The 24922-nt window shown below is 44.2% G+C and overlaps 1 protein-coding gene across 2 annotated transcripts in view; it reads right to left on the reverse strand.

The window, feature by feature from the left end:
• Positions 1–484: 484 nt before the first annotated feature.
• SHISA9 (shisa family member 9) overlaps positions 485–24922 on the reverse strand; it is a 337726-nt gene continuing 313288 nt past the window's right edge. Inside the window, exons 4-5 of one of the 2 annotated variants that reach the window (XM_003916566.4) lie at positions 24201–24248; positions 485–1416 (exon numbers count right to left, since the gene is read on the reverse strand). In XM_003916566.4, the coding sequence (XP_003916615.2) occupies positions 1037–1416; positions 24201–24248 (428 nt within the window). In that variant the 3' untranslated portion in view covers positions 485–1036. The remainder of the gene's footprint in view (positions 1417–24200; positions 24249–24922) is intronic. The other variant, XM_021931771.2, reaches the window with a different exon arrangement.

Here is a 24922-nt window from a genome sequence, read left to right on the forward strand (position 1 = left end):
TTCAGGTCTTAGAGGCAAAACCCAGAAATCAGAGGCTTCTGGATCCTCATCTGATCTCCTGTGGACTTTTCCAGCTGTGGATTTGTTGTTGTTAATGTCAACAAGTCTTCAAGATTTTGGAAAAAAAAAAAACCAACCTCATTTGCTGTTTTTGTTTGTTTTGTAGTGGGCTTACATTTTAATTCTCTTTTTAAAAAGTTATTTGATACTCTCCGGACCCTCTCCCTGTCATAAAAGCCCATCCCTCCCATTTCCACAGTCATGGTCCTTATGGGAGTTCTCTAAAATGTTTTTTTGTTTGTTTGTTTTTTTCCTTCCCATCATTGCTGGTGGGTTCAGGGTCTATTTATTTTTTGTGAGTTTCAGAGTGTGTTGTTTTTTGCGTTCAATATGGATGATATGAAAAGTACTATAAATAGAATGGTTGGGGTCCAGTTACTGTTTCATGCTCTGTCAAAATTTTACATCCACGTCACCACTTCTTGGAATTAGAAAAATGCTTCTGATGTGGGCAAATTCCTCCCAGAACAACTCCTCTTCCAGAATGCACTCTTCTCTTGTGTCCTCCCTCATTCTCTTTCCCCACTTCCACCCTGGCTCTCGAACCTAGAAACAGACAGCACGTGGCAAGTAGTGTATGTGCTCAAATGGACAATTTCTCTAAATTGTGCTACTTTTATATTTTGTCATCATGGATTTCAGTTTCAAGTTAGGAGGAAAAGAAAACTCAGCCCCATGGTTTGGGCATGTGAGTTGGCCACCTTGGTCCCGGAGTGGAAAGAGTGTGCCTCAGTTTTCCTCTTTGCTGTATTGCTGAATGTCCACGCTTCGGTCTTTCTCAGCTGCCCGCCGACACGTTATAGGCATGACCTAGGAAAAACGCGACTCCGTGTCCCCAGTAGGTTTAGAGTTGGTTCTTGTTGAGAGTGAGTGTGTGGACGCACGTGTTGGGGGAGGACAGGGAGGGTGTGGGCAGGGTTGTTTTTTGCCTCTCTCAGTTGAGTGTGGTCTCCAGGGTGCTCCCTGTGGTGAAAGCTCAGACAGTCACTTCTGTTTTGCTGTTGGTGATGAAGTATGGCTGTGGGGGTGGGTAATGCTGGGGGCGAGTTCCCAAGGGGTCGCTGGAGCCTGTCTCGGCCGTGCCAAGCTTGCCCTTGTTGCCGTAAGCCTGCCGCCGGAGGGACTGCTCGTTGGGGTCCCAGCCCTTAAAGTTGGTGGTAGAGTTGTAGGCCAGGGGATGTGGGGGCATCTTGTTGGTGCGGGACTTCTGTCCATTCTGCTTGGCAGGACCATGCTCAGGGCTGAAGGCCCCAGGCTCGTCCTCCACTCTTACGGGGTGCAAAGGTAGGTTCCCCTTAGCAGCCAGCTCAGCCAGGTGCCGTCGCTTGGTGTAGAAGTCATCATTGACCTTGTCAGCTGCACAGCGGAACAGGTGGATGAGGAAGGGGAAGAAAGAGAAGGGAGAGAGAGAGAGAGAGAGAGAGAGACAGAGAGAGTTAGAGAGAGTTAGAGACTGGCATGTCAACCCAAGAACAGCATAAAGATAGGCCAACAGTCCAAACAAGACACACTAGAAACTCCACCTAGAACAAGACAGAGGGAAACGCAGCACCACGTCCTTTTTACAAACAAAGAGCAGGACCAAGAGGATTAAGGGCATCCCCAAGGGAACCTCTAGACTCCCGAAATAAACACGTCTCTCCCCACAATCCTACCTACCATTCTGCCGTTGTTGGTTTGCCTATGAAATTCACCTGCTCTTTTTCATTAAAATGATACATTCTCATTAGAGAAAATACTGAACATGTTAAGCGATCTTCCTAACACCTACCAATCATGACAGCCGATAACAACTTTTGGGTGTCTTTTCTTCTGGTTTTTTTAATAAACAGAGTTTAATTGGGGATTTTTCTTGGCTGGTTTGTTTGCCTCTGTTTTTGCTTTTAGCAGTTAAACAGACCTGTATTCACATTCCAACTATGACACCTGCCAGCAGCTTAACCTAGACTAAATTACTTAATGTTTGTCACCATCAGCTTCTCCATAAGGAAAGTCATTACAATAGAAAAGTATACTTCAAAGGTCTGTTTGGAGAGTTAAATGATATCACTTGTGTAAAGTGCTTAGATATTATCCACCACCGTTATCATCATCATTACAAATAACTTTGTCTCTATTTCTCATGTAATGTTCTATCAAGCATTTCTCCATGTTGTTATAAATTATTAATAAACAGGATTTTCATGTGTACCTAGTATTTCATTGAGTGGAACTATCAAAATTAATGAATCCCCCATTGATGACTGTTCTAGTTGTGCCAATAGTTTGCTATTACAAATAAAGTTGTAATAGCAACTTTTCTTTTCACCTAAACCTCTCTTTGTATTTAGAAGGTTGAATTTAGCATAATTCTAAAAATGTTTTCTTATTTATTTTTTGAGACAGGATCTTACTCTGCTGCCCAGGCTGGAGTGCAGTGGCACAATCATAGCTCACTACCTCCTAGGCTCAGATGATTCTCCTGAGTAGCTGGGACCACAGGCAAGCACCACTGCACTAGGCTAATTTTTGTATTTTTTTGTAGAAATGAGGTTTCACCATGTTGCCCAGGCTGGTCTTGAACTCCTGGGCTCAAGCAATCCTCCCACCTTGGCCTCCCAGTGTGCTGGGATTACAGGTGTGAGCCACCACACCAGGCCTGTTTTCTTAACTTAGATCAGCGATTGGCAAACTATGACCCACGGGCCAAATCTGGCCACATCCTTATTTTGTAAACAAAGTTTTATTGGAAACAAAACCATATCCATTCATTTCTGTCTAATCCATAGCTGCTTTTGTTCTGATATGGTAGAAGTGAGTGCTTGTTGAAACTCAATTGACAGAAACTGTGAGGCCCGAAGAGCCTGAGCTATTTACTACCCAATCCTTTTCTAAAAAGTTTGCTGACCTTTGATCTGGATTATAAAACATAGAATTATTTGGCCAAAGAGTATAAACACTGTTAAGGCTCTTGATACATATTGCCAACTCCTCTACAAAAGAGTTTTACCAATTTCCACTCAATTTAACTACACTCTCTCCAGCACTCAATGACTCCTTCCTTCCTCCCTTCCTCCCTTCCTTCCTCCTCTCTCTCTTCCTCCCTCCCTCTCTTCCTTCATTTTTACTTCTCTTTCTCTGTCTTTCTTTCTTCTGAGGACTAAGCTCTGATTTTTTCTTATCTTGCCCAAATTTCTGTCTAAGGCATCTGGGAGTCACACCCTACAAACCATAAATTCTCATCAGATGGGTTTTATTTAACCCTATATATCGTGACTTACTTTCCTATCTGACTCTGGCACAACATTACATGACAAAGAAGAAAATCAAAATATTTTACCCCCAAACATGTTTTTTTGTCATATTTTTAAATGGCCCTGCAAAGACTTTTTTTGTGGGGTAAAACCTACATCTGTAAAGAAGCTCTATTATGATAGCTAGATCTTTTTCTTCCAGGCCCTCCCAATCCTAAAGAGATTAACTGAGAGTCTAACACCTTTTAAAAGTCTGAATAGGAAACATTTGTCATCCATTGTCTCTAAGGGCAGCCACTATAAGACTTCAAAAGAACCTTGGTCTCCATAATCTTTTATCTTCACCTGAACATTCCCTTTCTATCGATCCCAGGTCTTTAGACTCAACCGTCAACCAGAAAATGTTCACATTTACCTATAGCCTTGAAGCTGCCCCCCAATCCCCCCCTTCAAATTGTCCCATTTTTCTGGACCAAACCTGCATATTTCTCAAATGTATTTGATTGATTTCTCACACCTCCCTAAAAGGTATAAAACCAAGCTGCAGCCCAACCACCCTGGGCACATGTTCTCAGGACTCCCGAGGGCTGTGTCACAGGTCCTGCTCACTCCTATTTGGCTCAGAATAAATCTCTTCAAGTATTTGACAGAGTTTGACTCTTTTCATCGACACTTTCTTTTTTTTTAATTATACTTTAAGTTCTGGGATACATGTGCAGAACATGCAGGTTTGTCACATAGCTATACATGTGCCATGGTGGTTTGCTGACTCTTTTCTTACGTGATTTTTATTTGACAATTTTATGAGACCTCCTTTTATTTTATTTATTTCTGAATTCTTTTATTATAAGATTATCTACACTTTTAAAATTAATTCATTAGCAATAAAATTTTGAACTTTCATCTCTCAGGAGATGAGAAGTGTTTGCTCTTTCATCCACATGTCTGGATCTCACAGTGTCACACAGGTGAATTTACATAAAGGTTAAAGAATACCCGCCTCCCTACTAGAATGTCCACCCCAGCAGGGCAGGAACCGTATCTGTTTCTGATTCTCCTTTGTATCTTTGTATCTGATTCTGCTCCTTACAGGGCTCTATGCTTCGTTTCTCATTAGATCCTTTCAACAATGAAGGTAGAAAAGATGGGGACTATTACTGCTGCTTGACAAATAAGGAAACTGTCAAGCTCTGGCATATAAAATGATTAAACTAAGGTTACCCAGAGCTAATGGCTGAGCCACAGTAGAACCTACATTCAATCAACATTATTTGAAAGGCCATAGAGGGAAACCTTTGGTTTCAGGACTGAAACAAAACCATGTCCCCGTTTCTGACTCTGTGCCTATGCTAGACATCATTCATTGATCACAGCACTCTTTCCAGGCTAGCGTGGCCTCCGCTCAGACTACTGCCCAAGGCAACACCCCAGGAAGCCACATATTAACTTGCTATGTATAAAATCTAGAACTTTCCTGCAAAAGGCAGGAAGATAGGTTCTAGTTCCAGCTCTAATATTTGAGTGTATATCCCTTGTAATGCAAATAGCTCCGATTGATAAAGCCTTTCATCAGAAAGTTCCTTTTTAAATTCTAGGGCTACCTGAAGGTACGGAATGTCAAAGCCAAAAGGAATCTTGGAATCTGCTAAGGCTGTGAGGATCACACATTCCTGAAATGTCATAAATTGTTTAAGGTAGCACAAGTTAATATTAGAGCTGGGACTAGAACCCATCTTCCTGCCTTTTGGAGGAAAGTTCTACATTTCCAGTGCCAGGAAACTTCAATAGAAGAATACTCAAAGTTTTCCCCTTCGACATCAAAATTTATATGTCATTACCTCCTGGATTCACCAGCATCTCTGGCCCAAGGTAGCCATGCCTGAACCCAGAAACATTACTCAGATCTGTTCTTTAGCCTCTTTGTTATCTCTCACATGGGACCACCCACCCCTTAGCCATTTAAGCCGGAAACTTGGGAGCAATGGTTGACCTCACACTCCTCTTCTCTTGCAGGACAACCGCCATAGGCATGTGAACCAGAGAAACCCCATCTTGAATAGGGGCTGGGTAAACTGAGGCTGAGACCTACTGGGCTGCATTCCCAGATGGTTAAGGCATTCTTAGTCACAGGATGAGATAGAAGACTGGCACAAGACACAGGTCATAAAGGCTTTGCTGACAAAACAGGTTGCAGTAAAGAAGCTGACCAAAACCCACCAAAACCAAAATGGCCATGAGAGTGACCTCTGGTCGTCCTCACTGCTACACTCCCACCAGCGCCATGACAGTTTACAAATGTCATCGCAATATCAGGAAGTTATCCTGTATGGTCGAAAAAGGGGAGGCATAAATAATCCACCCCTTCTTTAGCATATCATCAAGAAATAACCATAAAAATGGGCAACCAGCAGCCCTCAGGGCTGCTCTGTCTATGGAGTAGCCATTCTTTTATTCCTCTACTTTCTTATTGAACTTACTTTCACTTTACTCTATGGACTCGCCCTGAATTCTTTCTTGCATGAGATCCAAGAACCCTCTCTTGGGGTCTAGATCGGGACTCCTTTCCTGTAACTAAGGTGGCCATGCCTGAACCCAGCAAAATTACTCAGATCTGTTCTTCAGCCTCTTCCTTATCTCTCACATGGAACCACCTACCCCTTAGCCACTTAAGCCAGAAACGTGGGAGCAATGGTTGACTTCATTCTCTTCTTCTTTTGCAGCACAACTGTCAAACCAACAAGTCCTTCCAGCTGTATCTAACAAATATTTCTTTAACCTAGTCTCCTTCTCCTACCCTCTTTGAACATTGTTCTCCTTCAGTAACCAAACTGGTCTCCCTGCCTTGTTTCACCTCCTCCAATCCATTGTCCATGCTGCAGTCTTTGAGCTGTTTGTTCAACCATTTAGTCGTTCATCAAACAGGTACCCACCATGTGCTGGACACTTGAAATATGAAGGAGAATCAGAAACAGACATGGTTCCTGCCCTGCTGGGGTGGGCATTCTAGTAGGGAGGCAGGCATTCATCCAAATCAACCTCCTTTCTTTTCTGTCTCCCCTCTTTCCTTCTTCCACCCACCATGTTCACTGAGTGCCTAGTTTACCACCTGAAAGAGCACACAAAGGGGACTTGATCTGATCAGGAGCGAGGTGGTGCTCAAATAATCCCCCAAATTACATAGAAGTATAACTACGGTAAGTGCTATGAAGGGGAGCTAACCAGTCATAGTAGTATTTATAACGAGGTCCCCTATCTGATCTAAGAACCACGTGTCTGAGCTGCAGAGTCTACCCGCTTCATTAGCGCCAGGCTCACTGTTACTCATCTTGCAAGCCTTAGCTAAGATGTTGCCTCCCTCATTCCCTCAGACTTTCTCAGCCACCCCTGCTGTCTCCATCATAACACTGACTATGCTGTTTTATACTTTTCTGTGTTCACATCTGTTTCCCCACTAGACCACGAGTTCTTTGAGAGCAGAAATATCCTTCCATCTCGGTGGCTCAGTAGTTCTCAGTCCTGGCAGTATATGGAAATCACACGGGGGAGCTTTAAAAGTGTTCAGACCCCTGGACCCCTTCCCAAACCTATTTAATCAGAATCTCAGAGAGTGTGGCCCAGACACAGAATTTCTAAGTCCCTCAGGTGACTCTAATGTGCAGCCAGGGTTGAGAACCAGAGGGATAGCCCCTGCCATTATCACAGTTCCTGCACATAGGCGTTTTTTGTTAGAGAGCTAAAGGGAAGTATCTTCCCACCTCACTCCTATTATGCCCAGCTGCCTCTCCCCTCAGGTCCCTCTCCCTTCTAGAAAGTCTGAAAAGGTCAGATGGCTCCATAATAAGCTCCTCCCCATGGCATTTATCATGACTGTCATTTTACACTTGTTTATGCAGTTCATTCATTATCACCCATCTCACTCACTAGCGTTCCAAGAAGACCAGGTATGACTTTTGCCCAGCATTATATAAGCCATGTCCAACCTAGTTCCTGGCAGATATTAAGGACTCAGTAAAAATTGTTTTTTGAGACAGCGTCTCATTCTGTCACCCAGGCTGGAGTGTGCTGGTGCAGTCTTAGCTCACTATAGCCTCTGCCTCCTGAGCTCAAGTGATTCTTCTGTCTCAGCCTCCCAAGTAGCTGGGATTCCAGGTGTATGCCACCACACCTGGCTGATTTTTGTATTTTCAGTAAAGACAGGATTTTGCCATGTTGGCCAGGCTGGTCTCGAACTCCTGACCTGAAGTGATCCACCCACCTTGGCCTCCTGAAGTGCTGGGATTACAGGTATGAGCCACACCTGGCCTCAGTAAATATTTGATGAATGATAATGGTAAGAGTAGGAGGAGTGAGAGGATTAGAAAAAATAATGAGTACTAGGTTTAATACCTGGGGGATGAAATAATCTGTACAACAAACCCCTATGACACAAGTTTACCTATGTAACAAACCTGCACTTGTACCCCTGAACTTAAAAGTTAAAAAAAATGAGCAAAATACAGTGACAGCATAGAGAATATCAGGACAAGAATAGGGGTGGAAGCTGTCTTTTTCATTTTCCTCCCAGTAATCTCTCACTGAAAAATCTCACTCGCCCTCATTATATGCCTTATAATGATCCAGCATCGTTCTTTCCCATGTTCCTCTTTCCAGACATCAGACCAGTCTGAGGTCTGCTCTGAGCAAGGGATGCATTCAATGTTCCCTGCTTCTGAGAAACAGACAAAATAAATTATGAATTAAGCATCCCAGCAGCTTCAATAGGTGATGTCCCCTCAGAAAGTTCTAAAGAAAAGCAGATACAGAGGTATTCGAGTCTGCCCATATCTGTGCAGATGGGGGGAAAATCCCATTGAGAGGAAACACTGAGTCCCACATGGAGAATCCACACCACCCTCCTTACCTAATTCTGAGCTGGTTGCTTGGTGAACCTGGTATTGGGTACTCCCTGGGCACAGAAAGTGTTTGGTACTTGGGGCAAGAGTGGAGTGAACAAGAAAGTCTGCTGGCTCTGGAATGAGACAGATCTGAGTTTATGAGACCTTGGGAACACTACTTAACCATTTATGCCTGTTTCCCCAGGTGTGAAACGGGGATAATATTAACCACTCTTGGGTTTATGGTGAGCAATGAATTGCATGAGCTACATCTGCTACACAGCACAATTCCTGGAATGTAGTAAATGCTCAATATCTATATTTTATCTATTCCCTGCCTTAAGAAAGAAGCCCTGGATTAAATTCGACAGACATGGTTTCAACACTTACTCCATGGTAGGCCACTTGCTAGGCAAAAAGCAGGCATTCATCCAAACCGAGCTGTCTTCTTTTCTGTCTCCTTTCTTTCCTTCTTGCTCCCACCATGTTTGTTAAGTGCCTAGTTTACTCCATGAAAGGGCACACAAAGGGGCCTTGATCTGATCAGGAGGGAGGTGGTGGTCAGGGAAGCTTTATTGTTTAAGGTAGCACAAGCTAATATTAGAGCTGGGACTTGAACCCATTTCCTGCCTTTTAGAGGAAAGTTCCAGATTTCCAGTGCCATGAAACTTCAATAGAAAAATGCTCTAAGATTCCCCTTTAGACTTCAAAATTTATGTAACTAGTTACCTCCTGGACAGATTCACCAGCATCTCTGACCCAAAGTGGGCATGCCTGAACCCAACAACATTACTTGGATCTGTTCTTCAGCCTCTTCCTTACCTCTCATGCAGGACCACCCACTCCTTAGCCACTTATGCCAGAAACTTGGGAGGGATGGTTGACTTCATTCTCTTCTTCTCTTGCAGCACAACTGTCAAACTAACAAGTCCTTCCACCCATATCTAACAAATACTTCCTTAACCTATTCCCTTTCTCCTACCCCCTTTGAACATTGTTCTCCTTCAGTAACCACACTGGCCTCCCTGCCTTGTTTCACCTCCTCCAATCCATTGTCCATGCTGCAGTCTTCGAGCTGTTTGTTCAATCATTTAGTCATTCATCAGACAGGTACCCATCATATGCTGGATACCTGAAATATGAAAGACAATCAGAAACAGAAACAGACATGGTTCCTGCCACCCTGGGATAAACATTCTACTAGGGAGGCAGGCATTCATCCTGCCTCTTGAGAAAGAGCTCTTTAAGCTGAGATCAGAAGGTGAAGAGTAACAGAAAGAGCAACCCACATGAAGAAATATGTGGCAAATTGCAAGAATGACCAAAATACTTTGCAGCTCTTACCATCAAGAAGTGGAGTCTATTTCCCCATGCCTTGAATACAGCCTGGCATTATGGTGGGCTTGGACCAGTAGATTCTAGCAACTTCTACTCTAAGGCTCTAGAAATCTGCCTCCACGTGAAGAAGGGAGCCGCTAGACTTCTGGAGGATGAGAAACCCATAGGCCAGTTACCCCTGCTCACCACAACCAACCGACTGCTAACTGCAGTATGTTCAGTGAGGCCATCCTAGACCATCAGCCACCTAACAGCAGAGCCAGATACCAAGAAAACCCAACTGAGAGGAGCCAATCCAGCCCAAACAAGAAGAACTTCCCCATTGCCCCAGAATCATGATCTCAATAAATAGTTGCTATGCTAAGCAACGAAGATTTGGAGTCATTTGTTATGTAGCAGTTGATAACTGATAATGACAGCATTTGCAAAAGCTTTGAGGTGAGAAGGAGCTGAGTAGTTTCAAGAACCTGAAAGGATATCTGAGTTGTAGAGTGAAGAAGGCAAGTGGTCCTCAGGCCATCTAATGTCCTATAGGCAAGATTATATCATTCATGCCTATTCATTTAACTAACCATTCTTCCGCCCTAGGACTCAGGTGTTCTCTTAGAGAAGTGCAGTGTAGGCACTGAACTGGTGCCTGGTGCATGAAACTATCCTCCAAAGAGATATTTTCAAGATTATTTCAACAAGGAGGTGGTTAGCGGTTAGATGGATGAATCATTTCCATTACCTGGAAGTGCAGTTTTCATGAAACCCTGTTTTCATAATGTTTCTGTTTCCCTCTGGTTTGGAGCCAGGTGAGGGGAAAGAAATGCTTATCTAGTCACTCTTGGCTTTGTGCGGTGTGGCCCCTGTCTTAGTATATTAAAAAGCGCCTTGTGAAAGAAATAACAGATTCATTGAACAGTCTCGCAAGCCCCATTAATAAATGCATTAACCTAATCAGCCCCGGTACCTTGTGGGCAGATGGCTGACAAACCAACCAGAAAACAGATGTGTGAGCCTTTCGACAACACTGGCCCTCTCCCGTTTGATTTTTCTTCATTTACAAAAGAAGAAGAAGAAAGAAAAAGGTGCTTTCCTTCCAATGAACCTAATTGCCTTGAAGAAACTGGGGCTGTAAAATTAAACTATACCTTTCTCCATCTGTCTCTCTGTTAATTAGCAGCAGACACTTGTGCAGGTGCAGGGCGGGATGGAGCCTGGCTTCCGTGGAAAGGGAGAACATCAAGGTAATAACTAGTTTCCAAAACAAGCTGCACATCTGAGGGTCTCAGCAGGCAGCCTCCCACCTACCTCCTTTCCTTGAGGCAAAGATATCTTAGGGAGGGGTTCCTACCACTCATTCTTGCTTGGTAATAATCTTGGGTCACAGGTGGTGGGTTTCACCTGGTAAGCAATGCCCCAACCAAAGCTTTCACATTTCCTCATGGGTTTCTGCCTTTGGCTCAAGGGTATGACAAAAGGCAGCAATTAATCTTCCCATTACACTTAATAAAATCCAAATTCTTTGCAACGGTCCCTGAGGTCTGTTTGACCTGGACTCTGGCTACCTGTGCACCCTCCTCTCCTCCATACCTATTGTGAACACATCACCGGGTGTGTTTGTTTCTTAAAGCTGCCATCACAAAGTACCACAAACTTGATGGCTTAAAACAACAGAAATACATTCTCTTGCAGCTCCAAAGGCCAGAAGTTGGCTGGGCCATGCTCCCTCTGAAGGCTTCACCAGAGGATCCATTCTTGCCTCTTCTAGTTTCTGGTGGTTGCTGGCAACCCTTGGCATCTCTTGCCTTGGAAGTTACATCATTCTAATCTCTGCCTTAGGTTTCACGTGGCCATTTTCCTTGTGTGTGTGTGTGTGTCTGTCTGTCTGTCTGTGTCTGTGTGTGTATGTGTCCAAATTTCTTCCTTCTTATAAGGATATCAGCCACTGGATTAGGGCCCACATTAATTCAATATATCCTCAACTTGATGACCTCTGCAAAGACTCTATTTCCATGTGCATTCCCAGCCTGAGGTTCCGAGTGGACATGGATTTAGGGGGGTACTATTCCACCATACATGAGATTCCTTTCTATTCCTGAACACACCAAGCTTGTCACCATCTCAGGGCCTTTGGACCTCATCCCTGCTGTTTCCACTATTTAAATACTCCTTCTTGCCATTTGGTCCTGTGACCAAAGGCTACCACCTGAAAAACCCCCTAATACCCAAAGAAGACACTCCCACCCATGGCTCTGACGACCTCTCCCTGTTTTAATATGTTCATAGGCCATATTAATATATAAAGTTATCTTTTTTGATTACTTGTGTATGCTCTGTCTCTCTTAACCAGAATATAAAGCTCCACTTAGGGCAGAGGTTGTATTTGTTCTGCTCACTGCTTAATCCTCAACATCCAGCCCAGTACCTGGCACACAGGAGGGGTGCAATAATATGCATGTGATGAAAGAAGGAAAGCACTGATGATATATTCCAATTCCAATGACAGTCCATGAAATATGAGAAATGGGCAGGATGTTTAATCTCCTGGTCATTCAGTCTGTATCACCGAAGACTGAATGATCTGTTCTTTACAGGGACTGAAGGGCTGGAGCTTGGGTTAAGTGCTTTTATTTTTCAGACAGGCGAACTAGGATCCATCTTCCTGTATGAGAATGTGCAGAGACCTGGATACTTTTTAGCAGACCTAGCTCGGGGGAGGGAGGTAGAATAAAGTCAGGTGAAAGAGGCAGGGATCGATTAAAGAGACTGTTTAGGTATATCAGAAGTCTGAGTATCAACAGGGACTTCCTCTCTATTTCCCCACTCTTGTCAATGGCAAACTGAGTAACTGCTCACCTTTCTTAAGTGTGTGTTCTATGCTACTGCCTTCACTAGGAATTTACATTTGCTACCTGCTTCAATACTCTCAACATCCTAACGAGGTAGGTGTTACCATTGGTCTTATTTTATAAGTGGGAAACTGAGGCTCAGAGCGCTTTGACAGTTTGTCCAAAAAATGGAGCTGAGACTTGAACCCAGGACACCTGGCTCCACTGCCTGAATTTATGACCATCACACTCAATATTTATGGAACCTTTTGCCTGCTGTGTAGAACATTGTAACGCAGGCATTCTACATTGCCTGCAATGAAAAATGAATATTACTCCTTTGACAAGGATCTATCTGCAGGAAAATATTCCTTCAAAACTAAAGAATGTGGTGCATGGGGTGAGAGTTATGCAGGGAAAACACTCTTCTTGATTCTTCCTCTCAAAATATCAGGGATTGGGGCAGAAGTGTAAATATCATATTCTCAAGAGAAAATATCAAGATGTCACAGCCAAAAGTTTAACAAAGCCCAGAAATTTGCCATCAAGGCAAAATATGTTTATCTTTTTCTTCCTTAACAAAGCCCAGAAATTTGCCATCAAGGCAAAATATGTTTATCTTTTTCTTCCTTAAGGTAGGGTAGGAGGGGAGAGCTGGGGGTGATGTGAGACTCCCTGCCAGGTTGGCTACTGCATTATAAGAGGCAGGGATCTAGCATCCTTTGAGTTATGTGGACATTGGCTGGAGTACTGGCTAGTCACAGACAGGAAGTTGGTTTCCTATAACAGGGCTGGATTAAGTAGAGCTGCAGACTAATGAGGAAGTGAGAACTGAGACTGAGGTTTCTTCACCATCACTCCAGTCCAGGCACTCACCGAGAGCTTTGCATATGTCTTCTCATTCAGTTTGTCCTCTGAGCCATTGAGGTCGATGTGGTTTCCTGGGCTTTTCATGCCATATCCCACTGATTCCCTCCATGACAATGTAGTGAGATTCTATTTTGAGATTTTAATCAAATTTTCTTGTCCTTGTGCTTCCACTATCCCTTCACTTTTTGTTTTGTTTCGTTTTTGTTTTTTGTTTTTTTGAGACTGAGTCTAGCTCTATAGTCTAGGCTGTAGTGCAGTGGCGCGATCTCGGCTCACTGCAATATCCACCTCCCGGATTCAAGCAATTCTCCTGCCTCAACCTCCCAAGTAGCTGGGATTACAGGCACCCACCACCACACCCAGCTAATTTTCATACTTTTAGTAGAGAGGGAGTTTCACCATGTTGCCCAGGCTGATCTCAAACTCCTGACCTTGTGATCCACCTGCCTCAGCCTCCCAAAGTGCTGGGATTACAGGCATGAACCACCACATCCAGTCTATCCCTTCACTTTCAATGATGATATGGTTTGGCTCTGCGTCCCCACCCAAATCTCATCTTAAAGTGTAATAATCCCCACACTTTGTGGGAGGGACCCAGTGGAAGGTCACTGAATCATGGAGGCGGGCTTTTCCTGTGCTGTGCTCTTCCTTGCCTTCTACCACATGTGAGGCCTCCCCAGCCATGTGGAACTGTGAGTCCATCAAAACTCTTTCCTGTATAAATTACCCCGTCTCAGTCTGTTATGCAGCATGAGAACAGACTGATACAAATGATGACAAAGAACCAGTGTGTTGGTTTTGAATTCTACACTAGGTTCTTGAAAGCTATGGTAGGGCTCCCAGTCTTGAAAGACAAGACAATGAGATCTGGGAATGTTGAGAACGAAACAGGAGTTAATATGGCTGGGAATTTGAAAGATTCAATGCACCAGTTTTATATGACAGATAACAAGGTTTGGAAGTATGCACATCTCACTTGGTCACCCAGGCTGGAGTGCAGTGGCATGATCAGAGCTCACTACAGCCTCGATCTCCTGGGTTCAAGTGATCCTCCCACCTCAGCCTCCTGAGAATCTAGGACTACAGCCATGCACCACCATGCCTGGCTATTTTTGTTTTTATTTTTGTAGAGAAGGGGGTCTCACTATGCTGTCCAGGCTTGTCTCAAACTCCTGAGCTCAAGCAATCCTCCCGCCTCAGCCTCCCAAAGTACTGGGATTACAGGCGTGAGCCACCACACCTAGGCATGTCTGACTTTTGTGACTACAAAATCTTCTTTACCATATGGAGGAAAGAGTATAAACTTTGACAGCAGATGGATCTGAATTCAAATCTCTAAGCTTCACCTATAAAATTGAAACTAAAATAACCAGGCCTATGTGACCTGGGGATGGAGAGTATTGAAGAGAATGGTGTAGAGTACCTTGCATCCTGAAAAAGGCCAATGTCATTGCCTCATAGCAGGTATTCAAAGGGTAGTAGCTGCTATTTCTGTCATCATCAGAAAATATAAAGATTATAAAATTAGGATAATAAAATATACCTTGTGGAGTGCAGTGTAGAAGTAAATGAGACAAGGCTTGTAAAACCTCAGAACATTATATGCAGTGCATGGTACATTTCCTGAAATGTATATTCCCATCAGAGAAAATGCTGTAGCTGACTGCTACTTATCTCCCAGATTGGATTTATTCAACCTTTTTTTTCTTGGACACATGGTCACTCAACTTGGAACTAGATTTGCCAGCCTTCTTGGAAGCTACATTTGGCCATGAAACTGATCTCCCACCAATGAAGTAATAGCAAAAGTGACGTGTCCAACTTCTGCTTTACCTGACTTGCTTTAAAAAAAAAAATACTTGTTCTGGGGCTCCTCTCTTTCCTCTTCCCTCAGGCCAGAAATATGCAGTGACAGCAACCAACTATAACAATGCAGATGAGGACAAGATGGTAAGAGTCATAGTGCAACAAGCTTGGAGGAACCTGGGTCCCGGAGTGACCACTTGGAGTACAGATGCCCACCAACCTGGACTACTCTCCTTGGGTCACGATATGGTTGGGCTGTGTCCCCACCCAAATCTCACCTTGAATTGTAATGATTCCCACGTGTCATGGGAGGGACCTGGTGGGAGGTAACTGAATCATGGGGGTGGGTATTCCCTGTGCTGTTCTCGTGGTAGTGAATAAGTCTAACAAGATCTGACCATTTTATAATGGGGAGTTCCCCTGCACACGCTCTCTTGCCTGCTGCCATGTAAGACGTGTTTTGCAACCCTCCTGGCCTTCTACCATGATTGTGAGGCCTCCCCAGCCATGTGGAACTGTGAGTCCATTAAACCTCTTTCCTTTATAAATTACCGAGTCTCGGGTATGTCTTTATCAGCAGCATGGAAACAAACTAATACAGGTCTATTACATGAGACAGCTATATCCAAAATAGGCAAATATATAAAGACACAAAATAGGCAAATCATTGCTTGAACCAAGGGTTAGCTGGGAGAGGACTGCTAAGACAGTGAGAGATGGAAAATGTCTACTAATGGTTATAGAGTTTCTTTTTGGGGTGAGGAAAACGTTCTAATATTGACTGTAATGATGGTTGTACAATTCTGTGAACATTCTGAAAACCATTGGATTTTACACTTTATATAGGTGAATTGTATGATAGGTGAATCACATCTCAATAAAGCTGTTAAAAAAAGAAATACTTATTTATCTTAAGCACGGTATTTGTGGGACCTTTGGGTACTGTGAAACAGCATTTACTTTAACTTATATAGGACCATTTTCTGGGTCTCTGCTTTCTTCTGCTTCACAAGCTGAATTAAAAAGTAAAAGGGAAAGAGTTCATGTTTTTTTTTTTTTTTTTTTAAGTCCAGGTATTTCTCTCTTCTTTTGAACTACATGGTATAAAGCTGTGCAGGTTCCAGAGGCTGTCTCAGCAGACAGAAACAAGAAAGGTAGGGAAAAAAGCCCCAGTTTCCTAAGCAGGAGAGGACCAGGGAGGAGATGGGAAGATTTGTCTTTATGGCAAATTAGTTGCATTTCACCTGCCTCCGGGCCTTGCTGCAGAGACACAAGTAGGGGAAGCTGCACATGAACCAAGTCCTAAAGAAGCACGGGGCATCTGGCCCTCCCTCCAGGGCACCATATCATTCCCAAAGCCACACTGCTCTAAGATAGAAAATCAGAAAGGGCATCCAGGAGCCTGGCCCTTTTTTAGTCTTAACCCTGAAGGCTCCCGACAGGCGGTGGTACTGTGATTTTTTTTTCTAATATCTCACATATAGGCAAACTATCAATCCAAGTGAGGAGGGAGCCTTTACTAGGGAGAATTCTAACACAGCCCCTGGCCTGGACTTTGCACCAAAGCTGTCCAGCCTGTACCATGGGTCCCCTTTGTTGTGGCTGCCAGGAGCCCTCTGAAACCTCAGGCCCTTTCTCTCTTTGCTTAGGCAGTCCTGCTGTACAGTCAACATCTTCTGAAAGGCTACTAGACAAAGGCAGACAGGCTCATACTCCAGCCACAGCTGACCACAGATCCCCTGCCCCTGATTCCCACGCAGGGTCCTGGATGGAACTGTGTCCACTCACTGCCTTCCTGTGCATTGCTGCTCTATACATAGAGATTTTTTTTTTTTTTTTCAGAAATTCATTGCTTGGTCTGTCTTCCAATCATCCTCCCACTTGGTGAAATTTCATACAACTGGTGGTTTTCTAAATGAAGCAAATTAAGGGAAAGAATTCTAAGTCCTACTTGTCACCTTCCTCTTGGCTGTACTTTCCTGGGTCCATGTCAATGTAGATAATTATGAGATTTGGGATCCTATGTTAGATTAATGCACGAATCAATTCTTTGACCTTCTCCGTATCCACACTCTGTTCCATGTGACTAAGAGATGTTAGCAGACATGAGACATACAGGCATTTGGAGAAGTGCTTGCTGGTTTGAATTTCTCTCTTGCACCTCTGCCACCCTCATGAGACCATGTCTGGGCTGCCTTATTTGAGGATGAGGCACATGGAGCAGAGTCAAGTCACCCAAGTCGTTCCAGTTAAAACCAGCCTAGATCAGCCAGCATCCAACCAACTCCCAGAGAGATGGGTGAAATCACCTGAGATAAGAAGAACCTCCCACATCAGTAGAAATCACTGGCATATAGATTCCTGATCTAAATAAATGCTGGACTAAATACATTTTAAGCTATGAGATTTGAGGTTATTTGTTACGCAGTGTTATTGTGGCAGTAGCTGACTGATACAAATACCAATCATTCACTCACCATATTTCCAAGAAGAGCCCCCAATTTTCATGTGAGATGCATCTCTTTCCTATTCTTTTTTTTGAGATGGAGTCTCACTCTGTCACCCAGGCGGAGTGCAATGGTGTGATCTTGGCTCACTGCAACCTCGACCTTCTGGGTTCAAGTGATTCTCCTGCCTCAGCCTCCTGAGTAGCTGAGATTACAGGCACCCACTATCATGCCAAGCTAATTTTTGCATTTTTGTTGAGATGGGGTTTCACCACCTCTGTTGGCCAGGCTGGTCTTGAACTCCTGATCTCAGGTGATCTGCCCGCCTCGGCCTCCCAAAGCCTCTCTCCTATTCTTAATCCATGTGCTTTGGATGTCATATCCCTCCACTTCCCCATTCCCCAGTCATTCTCCATTTCTTTGTCCTCCTACAAATTATTTTAGAGGTGGGCACGTGACAAGGTAAGCTAATCAGCACAAAGCCTGGGATATTTACTTATAGAGGCCCAGGGGGCAAAAAAATTTATAGTCTCAAGCTTTCCATTTTTCAGGAGAGGAAACTTTAGCATCTGTTATATACCAAGCTCAAAGACTGTCACATAGATAAACCAGTATTGGGTCTAGAATACAGGTTTCCAGACTTCCCTCTGGTTGATTCTCACTTCCCAGTGCCTTTTCAGGAAAGACAAAATTTCCTTTGAATATCTATGCCCAGTTTCATTTAATAATTTATTAACAAAATGTATGTTGAGTGCCTACTGTGTGTAGTGTGGGCGTCATGCAAGATGGCTTTGGAATGAACAGGATCTGGCTGGGTTAGCCTCGGAAGGACACATGGCCAAACTAGTCAAATGTTTATTGCAATCTTGATGCAACAGCATTTCTGCAAACCAGAGACCCCTCTCTGTGCATTCATTTCATGCCCTATGTGTTCCCAAGGAAGCTCATCAAAACCCCAGTGCTTGCTGTGTGCTTTTCAAAGGGGACTGAACTCAGGAGTGAGTAGGATTTGATTTTTATTAAAAAACTTCACCTCACATCACCCTCCTGTCTTCCACCTGCTTTGCACCCGGTGGCTCATGACCAAACCAATAACGAAAATCTGGAAATTGCAAAAGCCTGAATTTCATGAAGTAATGTTTTAAAGCTGCCTTTAGGTGGGTGTTCCCTCCCCTGGGATGGTCTACAGGATGCATGCACTCCAATGGAACTGTAACCCTATTGCACATTGCCTACTGTCTTGTGCCTTTTGCATGAGCATTTCTCATTAGGCTAAGTCAATTTTCTTAGAAGAAAGAAAGAACTAGCATGTACTGAGTACCTACTATGGGCTAGACACTGGTTTAGCCATTTTATCTACATTGTCTCATTTAAACCCTCTTAAAGAGACATGGCAGGCAATATCATTCTTTCCATGTGACAGATGAAGGAACTAAGGCCCAGAGATGTTTAATAATATGGTTGCCAAATTACTCTGTCACTGCCAATAAGTGGCACAGCAAGAAAGCAAACCCAAGACTACCCACTTCCAATGCTGTTACCATCCAGCTGTGGCCCCAGCTCAAATCACCACTAAGAAAACAGTTTTATTTCAGCAAACAGCAAAAATACATTGGGAAGAACGCTGGTATGTAAATTGATGCTGTGTTGCAAACTGCGATTGCATCTAGGGTGGCGGATTAGGAAAAGCTAGGTCTAAACTCTAATGTACATAAGAAGCGCCCAGGAGGTGCATTTTTAAAATGAATGCACTGGGACACGACACTCGGATGTTCAAATTCCTTAGGAAGTGAGTGGGCCCGGGATCTACATTTGTAACAAGCATCTCCAGTGATTCTGGGTCAAGTCCTCAAGCCCCTCTTTGAGGTCTGGACCCCAGCCCTGTTGTGATGTAGTTCTCTTTTTTGGTCTTAGGAAACCCCAGTTTCCTCATATATAAAAGCAGAAAAGCTAAGTGAAGTGTCCTTCCTTCCTTCCTCCTTTCCTTTCCTTCCCTTTCCTTCCCTTTCTGCCTGCCTGCCTTCCTTTCTTTCTTCCTTCCTTCTTTCCTTCCTTCCTTCCTTCCTTCCTTCCTTTCCTTCCTTCCTTCCTTCCTTCCTTCTCTCTCTCTTTTTTTTGACAGTCTTGCTCTGTCACCCAGGCTGGAGTGTAGTGGCATGTTCTTGGCTTACTGCAGCCTCCGCCTCTGGGGTTCAAGCAATTCTCTTGCCTCAGCCTCCCAGGTGGGACTACAGGCTCCCAGGTGGGACTACAGGCACATGCCACTGTACCCGGCTAATTTTTGTATTTTTAGTAGAGATGAGGTTTCTCCATGTTAGCCAGGATGGTCTCAAACTCCTGACCTCAAGTGATCTGCTCGCCTCAGCCTCCCAAAGTGCTGGGATTACAGGCATGAGCCACCACACCTGGCCTAGTGAAGTGTATTTCTTTCTGAAAGACTCCATCAGGATGACTAAGAGCTATCTCCAAAGCAGAGATAAATGGAGACTTTGTGAGTACTGGCCTCTTTTACTCTTATTTAGCACCTATTATATACCAAGCCAAGCCCCGTGCAAAACCTACAGATAGTAGATTCTCTGATTTCCTCTACTGGAGCAATGGTAGAAATGGGAGTGTGGAGCATGTGTGTAACTTGGAAAAGGGAACCCAGGCCAATTCTAGTGAGAAGCACAGAGATTACATTGCAGTCTATGCTGGCAGTTTCTCCTAATTTGATTGCCTTGCTGTGGCACTGGACTTAAGTTCAAAGATTCTGTTTGCAAAATAAACAGATTTCCAAAGACATGGCTTCATCTCGATTAAGAGAGCCTGCTGGGCTTGAGATGGTGTCTTCCAGGGTGGATTTTAAACAGGTGTGACAAGTGTTGCCAAGGCTGGGTGTGGGAGGATCAACAGCAGTGGCCACTAGGGGGCAACTTGCATGGGAAGCCCTACGTAGTGAAAAATAAATCACACCAACTAGTGTGATGTTTACCATTTCCTGTCCTGGGAGACACACTCCAAAGGGAGACATTTCCAGTGCAGGTGGCAGTAAGAAACTTGTCTCTTGAAGGACCTTATTCTTTCTCCTTGACAGCTACTTCCTTTTCCCATCTCCCCCAGTGACACCCCCTGCTCCCCAGTGACACCTGCACCTCTGCCTACTTCTCTGCCCATGCCCTATGTTCCCAAAGTGGGTTCCCAGCAACATTCATGCCACTGAATGTTAAGATGTTCACTAGTTTTCCTTAAGAACAAAGAGATCAGATGTCAAAAGTGTTTGGGAAATGGTGGGTTAAAAAGAGTTCACCAGTTTTTATTACCACAAGGCTTTTCAGAGCCTTTAATTTGCTCACCTGATAATAACAGTACTACTAATACCAGTTGTAACCTGCATGCATTTATTACTTTCCACATGCCAGGTACTGTGACACGTGTTTTAAACATCTTATTTCACAACAAGCTAGGAGGGAGGTGATATGATGGTCTCCACTTTGCAGAACAGAAAATAGGGGATCAGAGAGGTTGAAGATAACAAGACTAGCAAATGATGGTGCCTGTATTGGAACCCATGTGTATCTGAGTCTAAGCCCATCATATCCAACTTGTCTCTTTTTATTTGTGACAGAGTCTCGCTCTGCCATCCAGGCTGGAGTGCGGTGGCATGATATCGGCTCACTGCAACCTCCACCTCCCGGGTTCAAGCAATTCTCCTGCCTCAGCCTCCGGAGTAGCTGGGACTACAGGCACGTGCCACCATGCCTGGCTAATTTTGGTAATTTTAGTAGAGACAGGGTTTCACCATGTTGGCCAGGCTGGTCACAAACTCCTGACCTCAGGTGATCTGCCTGCCTCAGCCTCCCAATGTGCTGGAATTACAGGCGTGAGACACTGCGCCTGGCCTGTCTCTCCCTTTTAAGAAAGTGACAGAATGTGGAAGGTGGGGGCATACAAACTCCCCAACCTTGCTACTATACCTCATCTAGAGTCTGGGTCTAGAGGTTGAGTAGAGAACACTGGCGGCAGACCAATGACCCTAGAGGAACTTGGTTCTCACTGGGACCCCTTTTCCTCTCCCCGGACAAGGCAGGATACAGGTGCCTTTAGCAGGACAGGTGAAGTTAGCCTGGTTTGGGTAGAAAACAGCTCCCTGCTTTTAACCTATCCTGAAATACGCTCTAAATGCATCAGACGACAAAAGGATGATATAAGGACAGAAATGAAGACTGCCTCCAAACGCCATCAGAGGGATCCTAATGGCTTTGTTTTTCACAGGGAGGGAAAAAAAAGGTTAATGCCTCAAATTAGTAGGTCTGTCATGTTCCAAATTGTTTGCATTTCTAAAAATGGACTTTGACATGTGAATACTTATTATCTAATGCAAAACCCAAAAATGTCTCTCTCAAGGCAACAGCCAGGCAGTCAGGGGACTCTCATTAAACACACTGATGTAAAGCTCTCTTTCCCAATGAGGGAACAGAATTCACTCTCCTCCCTGCAACAACTCGGGATGTTTCTGAGCCTCTGGGGCCCTGGTCAAACTCTCCTCTTCAGAACCTTCAGCTTACAAAAAGATATCTGGAGAACAAACCACAGGGTGTTAGTTTCCCCAAAAGATTATCTTGACTGCAGTCATTTTCACAGTGTGGTCCCAGACCTGTAGCATCAGCATCACCTTGGGACCTGTTAGCAGTTCCACTCCTCAGACCCCATCCAAGGCTTAGTGAATCAGGTGCTCCTGGGTGAGGCCCAGGAATCTGGGTTTGTAACAACCTTCCGAGTGATGCTGATGCATGCTCAAGCTGGTTACAACGTGAGAGCCATTGGTCTCATGGTGCTCCTCCTCCTCACTCAGTACGTTTTGCAGACTCTCAATGATCCTTCTACACCATTTTCTTCTCTCCGTCCTCTACCTACCCCAGTGCAGGTCACCACCCACCTGCAAGAGCCTTCCAGTGGGTGTCCACAACTCTAGTCCACAGTCCCCTAATCCAGTCTCCACTTAGAAGCCAGAATAATCTTTTGAGAGGGCAAAAAAAAAAAAAAAGGCCATGACTGTTGATATGGTTTGGCTGTCCCCCGACCCAAATCTCATCTTGAATTGTAACTCCCACAGTTCCCACATGTTGTGGGAGGAACCCCGTGGGAGAGGACTGAATCATGGAGGTGGGTCTTTCCTGCGCCGTTCTTGTGATAGTGAATGAGTCTCACAAGTTTGGATGGTTTTAAAAATGGGAGTTTCCCTGCACAAGCTCTCTCTTTGCTATCCACATAAGATGTGACTTGCTCCTCCTTGCCTTCTGCCTTGACTGTGAGGTTTCCCCAGTCACGTGGAGCTGTGAGTCCAATAAACCTTGCTCTTTTGTAAATTGCCCAGTCTTGGGTGTGTCTTTATCAGCAGCATTAAAACGGACTAATACACCAGTTTCTTGCTTATATCCCTGCAATGCCTCCTAATTTTCCCCAGTTCAAGCTCATTAAAGGGTTCTACCAGCCGGGCGTGGTGGCTCATGCCTGTGATCCCAGCCCTTTGGGAGACTAAGGCAGGTGAGTCATCCGAGGTCAGGATTTTGACCAGCCTGGCCAGCATGGTGAAACCCCATTTCTACTATATATATATATATATATATATATATATATATATATATATATATATACACACACACACACACACACAAAAATATATATATATTTATCAAAAATTAGCTGGGCGTAGTGGCATGTGCCTGTAGTCCTAGCTACTCGGGAGGCTGAGGCAGGAGAATCACTTGAACCTGGGAGGCGGAGGTTGCAGTGAGCCAAGATCACACCTCTGCACTTCAGCCTGGGTGACAGAGTGAGACTCCATCTCATAAATAAATAAATAAACAAATAAACAAATACATACATAGTTCTACCTCCACCTCCTTAGGTCAGCTACTTCTCCACCAAGTCCAACAAAGCATAAAGAGAAGGGTGTTTCTGGTCTATTCTAAAAAGAGCCGCTTCCCATTACACCCCAGTGGAAAATAGCTTAGAATAAGAGTCAGACTGATAGAGGTTCAAACTGCAACTCTACCACTGAATAGTCATATGACTGTAGACCAGCAAGACTTATCCTTACTTAGACATCATGTCCTCATTTCTAAATGCGGAAGACAATGCCTACACAGTCTTATCATCAGAGAATTAAATGATAAAATGATGTAAAGGGCCAGTCCTCTGGCACATAGGGAGCTAATTAATTAATGATACCTGCCACCTGGTCTGGTCACCCAGCTGGGTTAACTCACAGACTCAAGTCGACCAACTTCTTAACCCTCTCTGCTCACCACGCTGTCCCAGGAAAGCTGAAAATAGCATTCTGTTCTCTAAAAGGCTAATCATTCCCAAGACCCTTGGCCAATAACTTCACTAAGTTTATCTCTCCCTCAGAAGCTGTGTTCTTCTCCCACCCCGCCCCCATTAATTTACCTTGTGTTTTGCCATTTGCCATTGCAGCTTTCTGAGAAAAATTAACGCATTTCACCTTACCTGGCATGATTTCTCATAGTGATGTTTTCCATCAGGCAACAAATATTGGGAAGTGAGGGGTAGCACGTTGTCCAACAATTGCTAGATGCACACACACACACACAAACACCTACACACTGGAACTTAGACGAACTTGCAGATGCCACCCTATGCAGACACACATGTGCACAGGTCACACAGACACCAGGACTCTCTATCCCTTCATTATTTAATGCTAAATTTGACAACACCTGGACGAAAGAGCTAGAAAAAGCCGTACAGTACCTTTTGGTGACTTAAGTGTCGATACTGCCCAGTCACCATCAGAACTTCCTAAAAAAATAACAATCAAGAGATGCCGATGATCCGTTTGCAGGGCACCCACGTTCACTATGCCCTCACACCCAGGTGCTGTTGGCTGCCCCTGCTGCAGCCTCCAAGCAGGGGCAGGCCTCAGGGGACCCAGTGAACAGGGAAGGGAGCCACGTGTGAAAACGCAGCTATGTGTGTACCTCTTTCTGCAAGGCCTTGAAGCAACATCACGTTAACACCCAACAGAAGATCAAAAGAAGCCTCCTGAAAAAGGCCTAGATATGTTCAGTTATGTAAGGCAGAAAGAGAATTCTTAGGTGGAAAATCTGGCTGTAAATCTCAACCTGCTTAGAAAAAAAGGAAATTTTGAGTTATATGAGCTCATCTTAGCTCAAGACTACACTCTGATGACAAGAGGTAGATTTTGATCGTGTTCCACTGCAATCCCCCTCTCCTGAAAAGGGGCACATTATTAGCTCCAGATTCAAGGTTGGGACAGGCTCTACTGACTGCGACTTTAAATGCTGGGTGACAGGCCCCGTGGGGTTGGGGCTACCTTACCACAGTACCTAATACACAGTCTGTGTTTGGAAAATATGACTGAATGAAGGAATGCATTCAATTTTATCCAGAGTCACCCTTTCTAAGGTAAGGAAATTCTCCTAAACAGCAACGAGATCAAGCTTGTTATCTGA

Source organism: Papio anubis, chromosome 18 (assembly GCF_008728515.1).
Source record: "Papio anubis isolate 15944 chromosome 18, Panubis1.0, whole genome shotgun sequence".
Taxonomy (NCBI): Eukaryota; Metazoa; Chordata; class Mammalia; order Primates; family Cercopithecidae; genus Papio; species Papio anubis.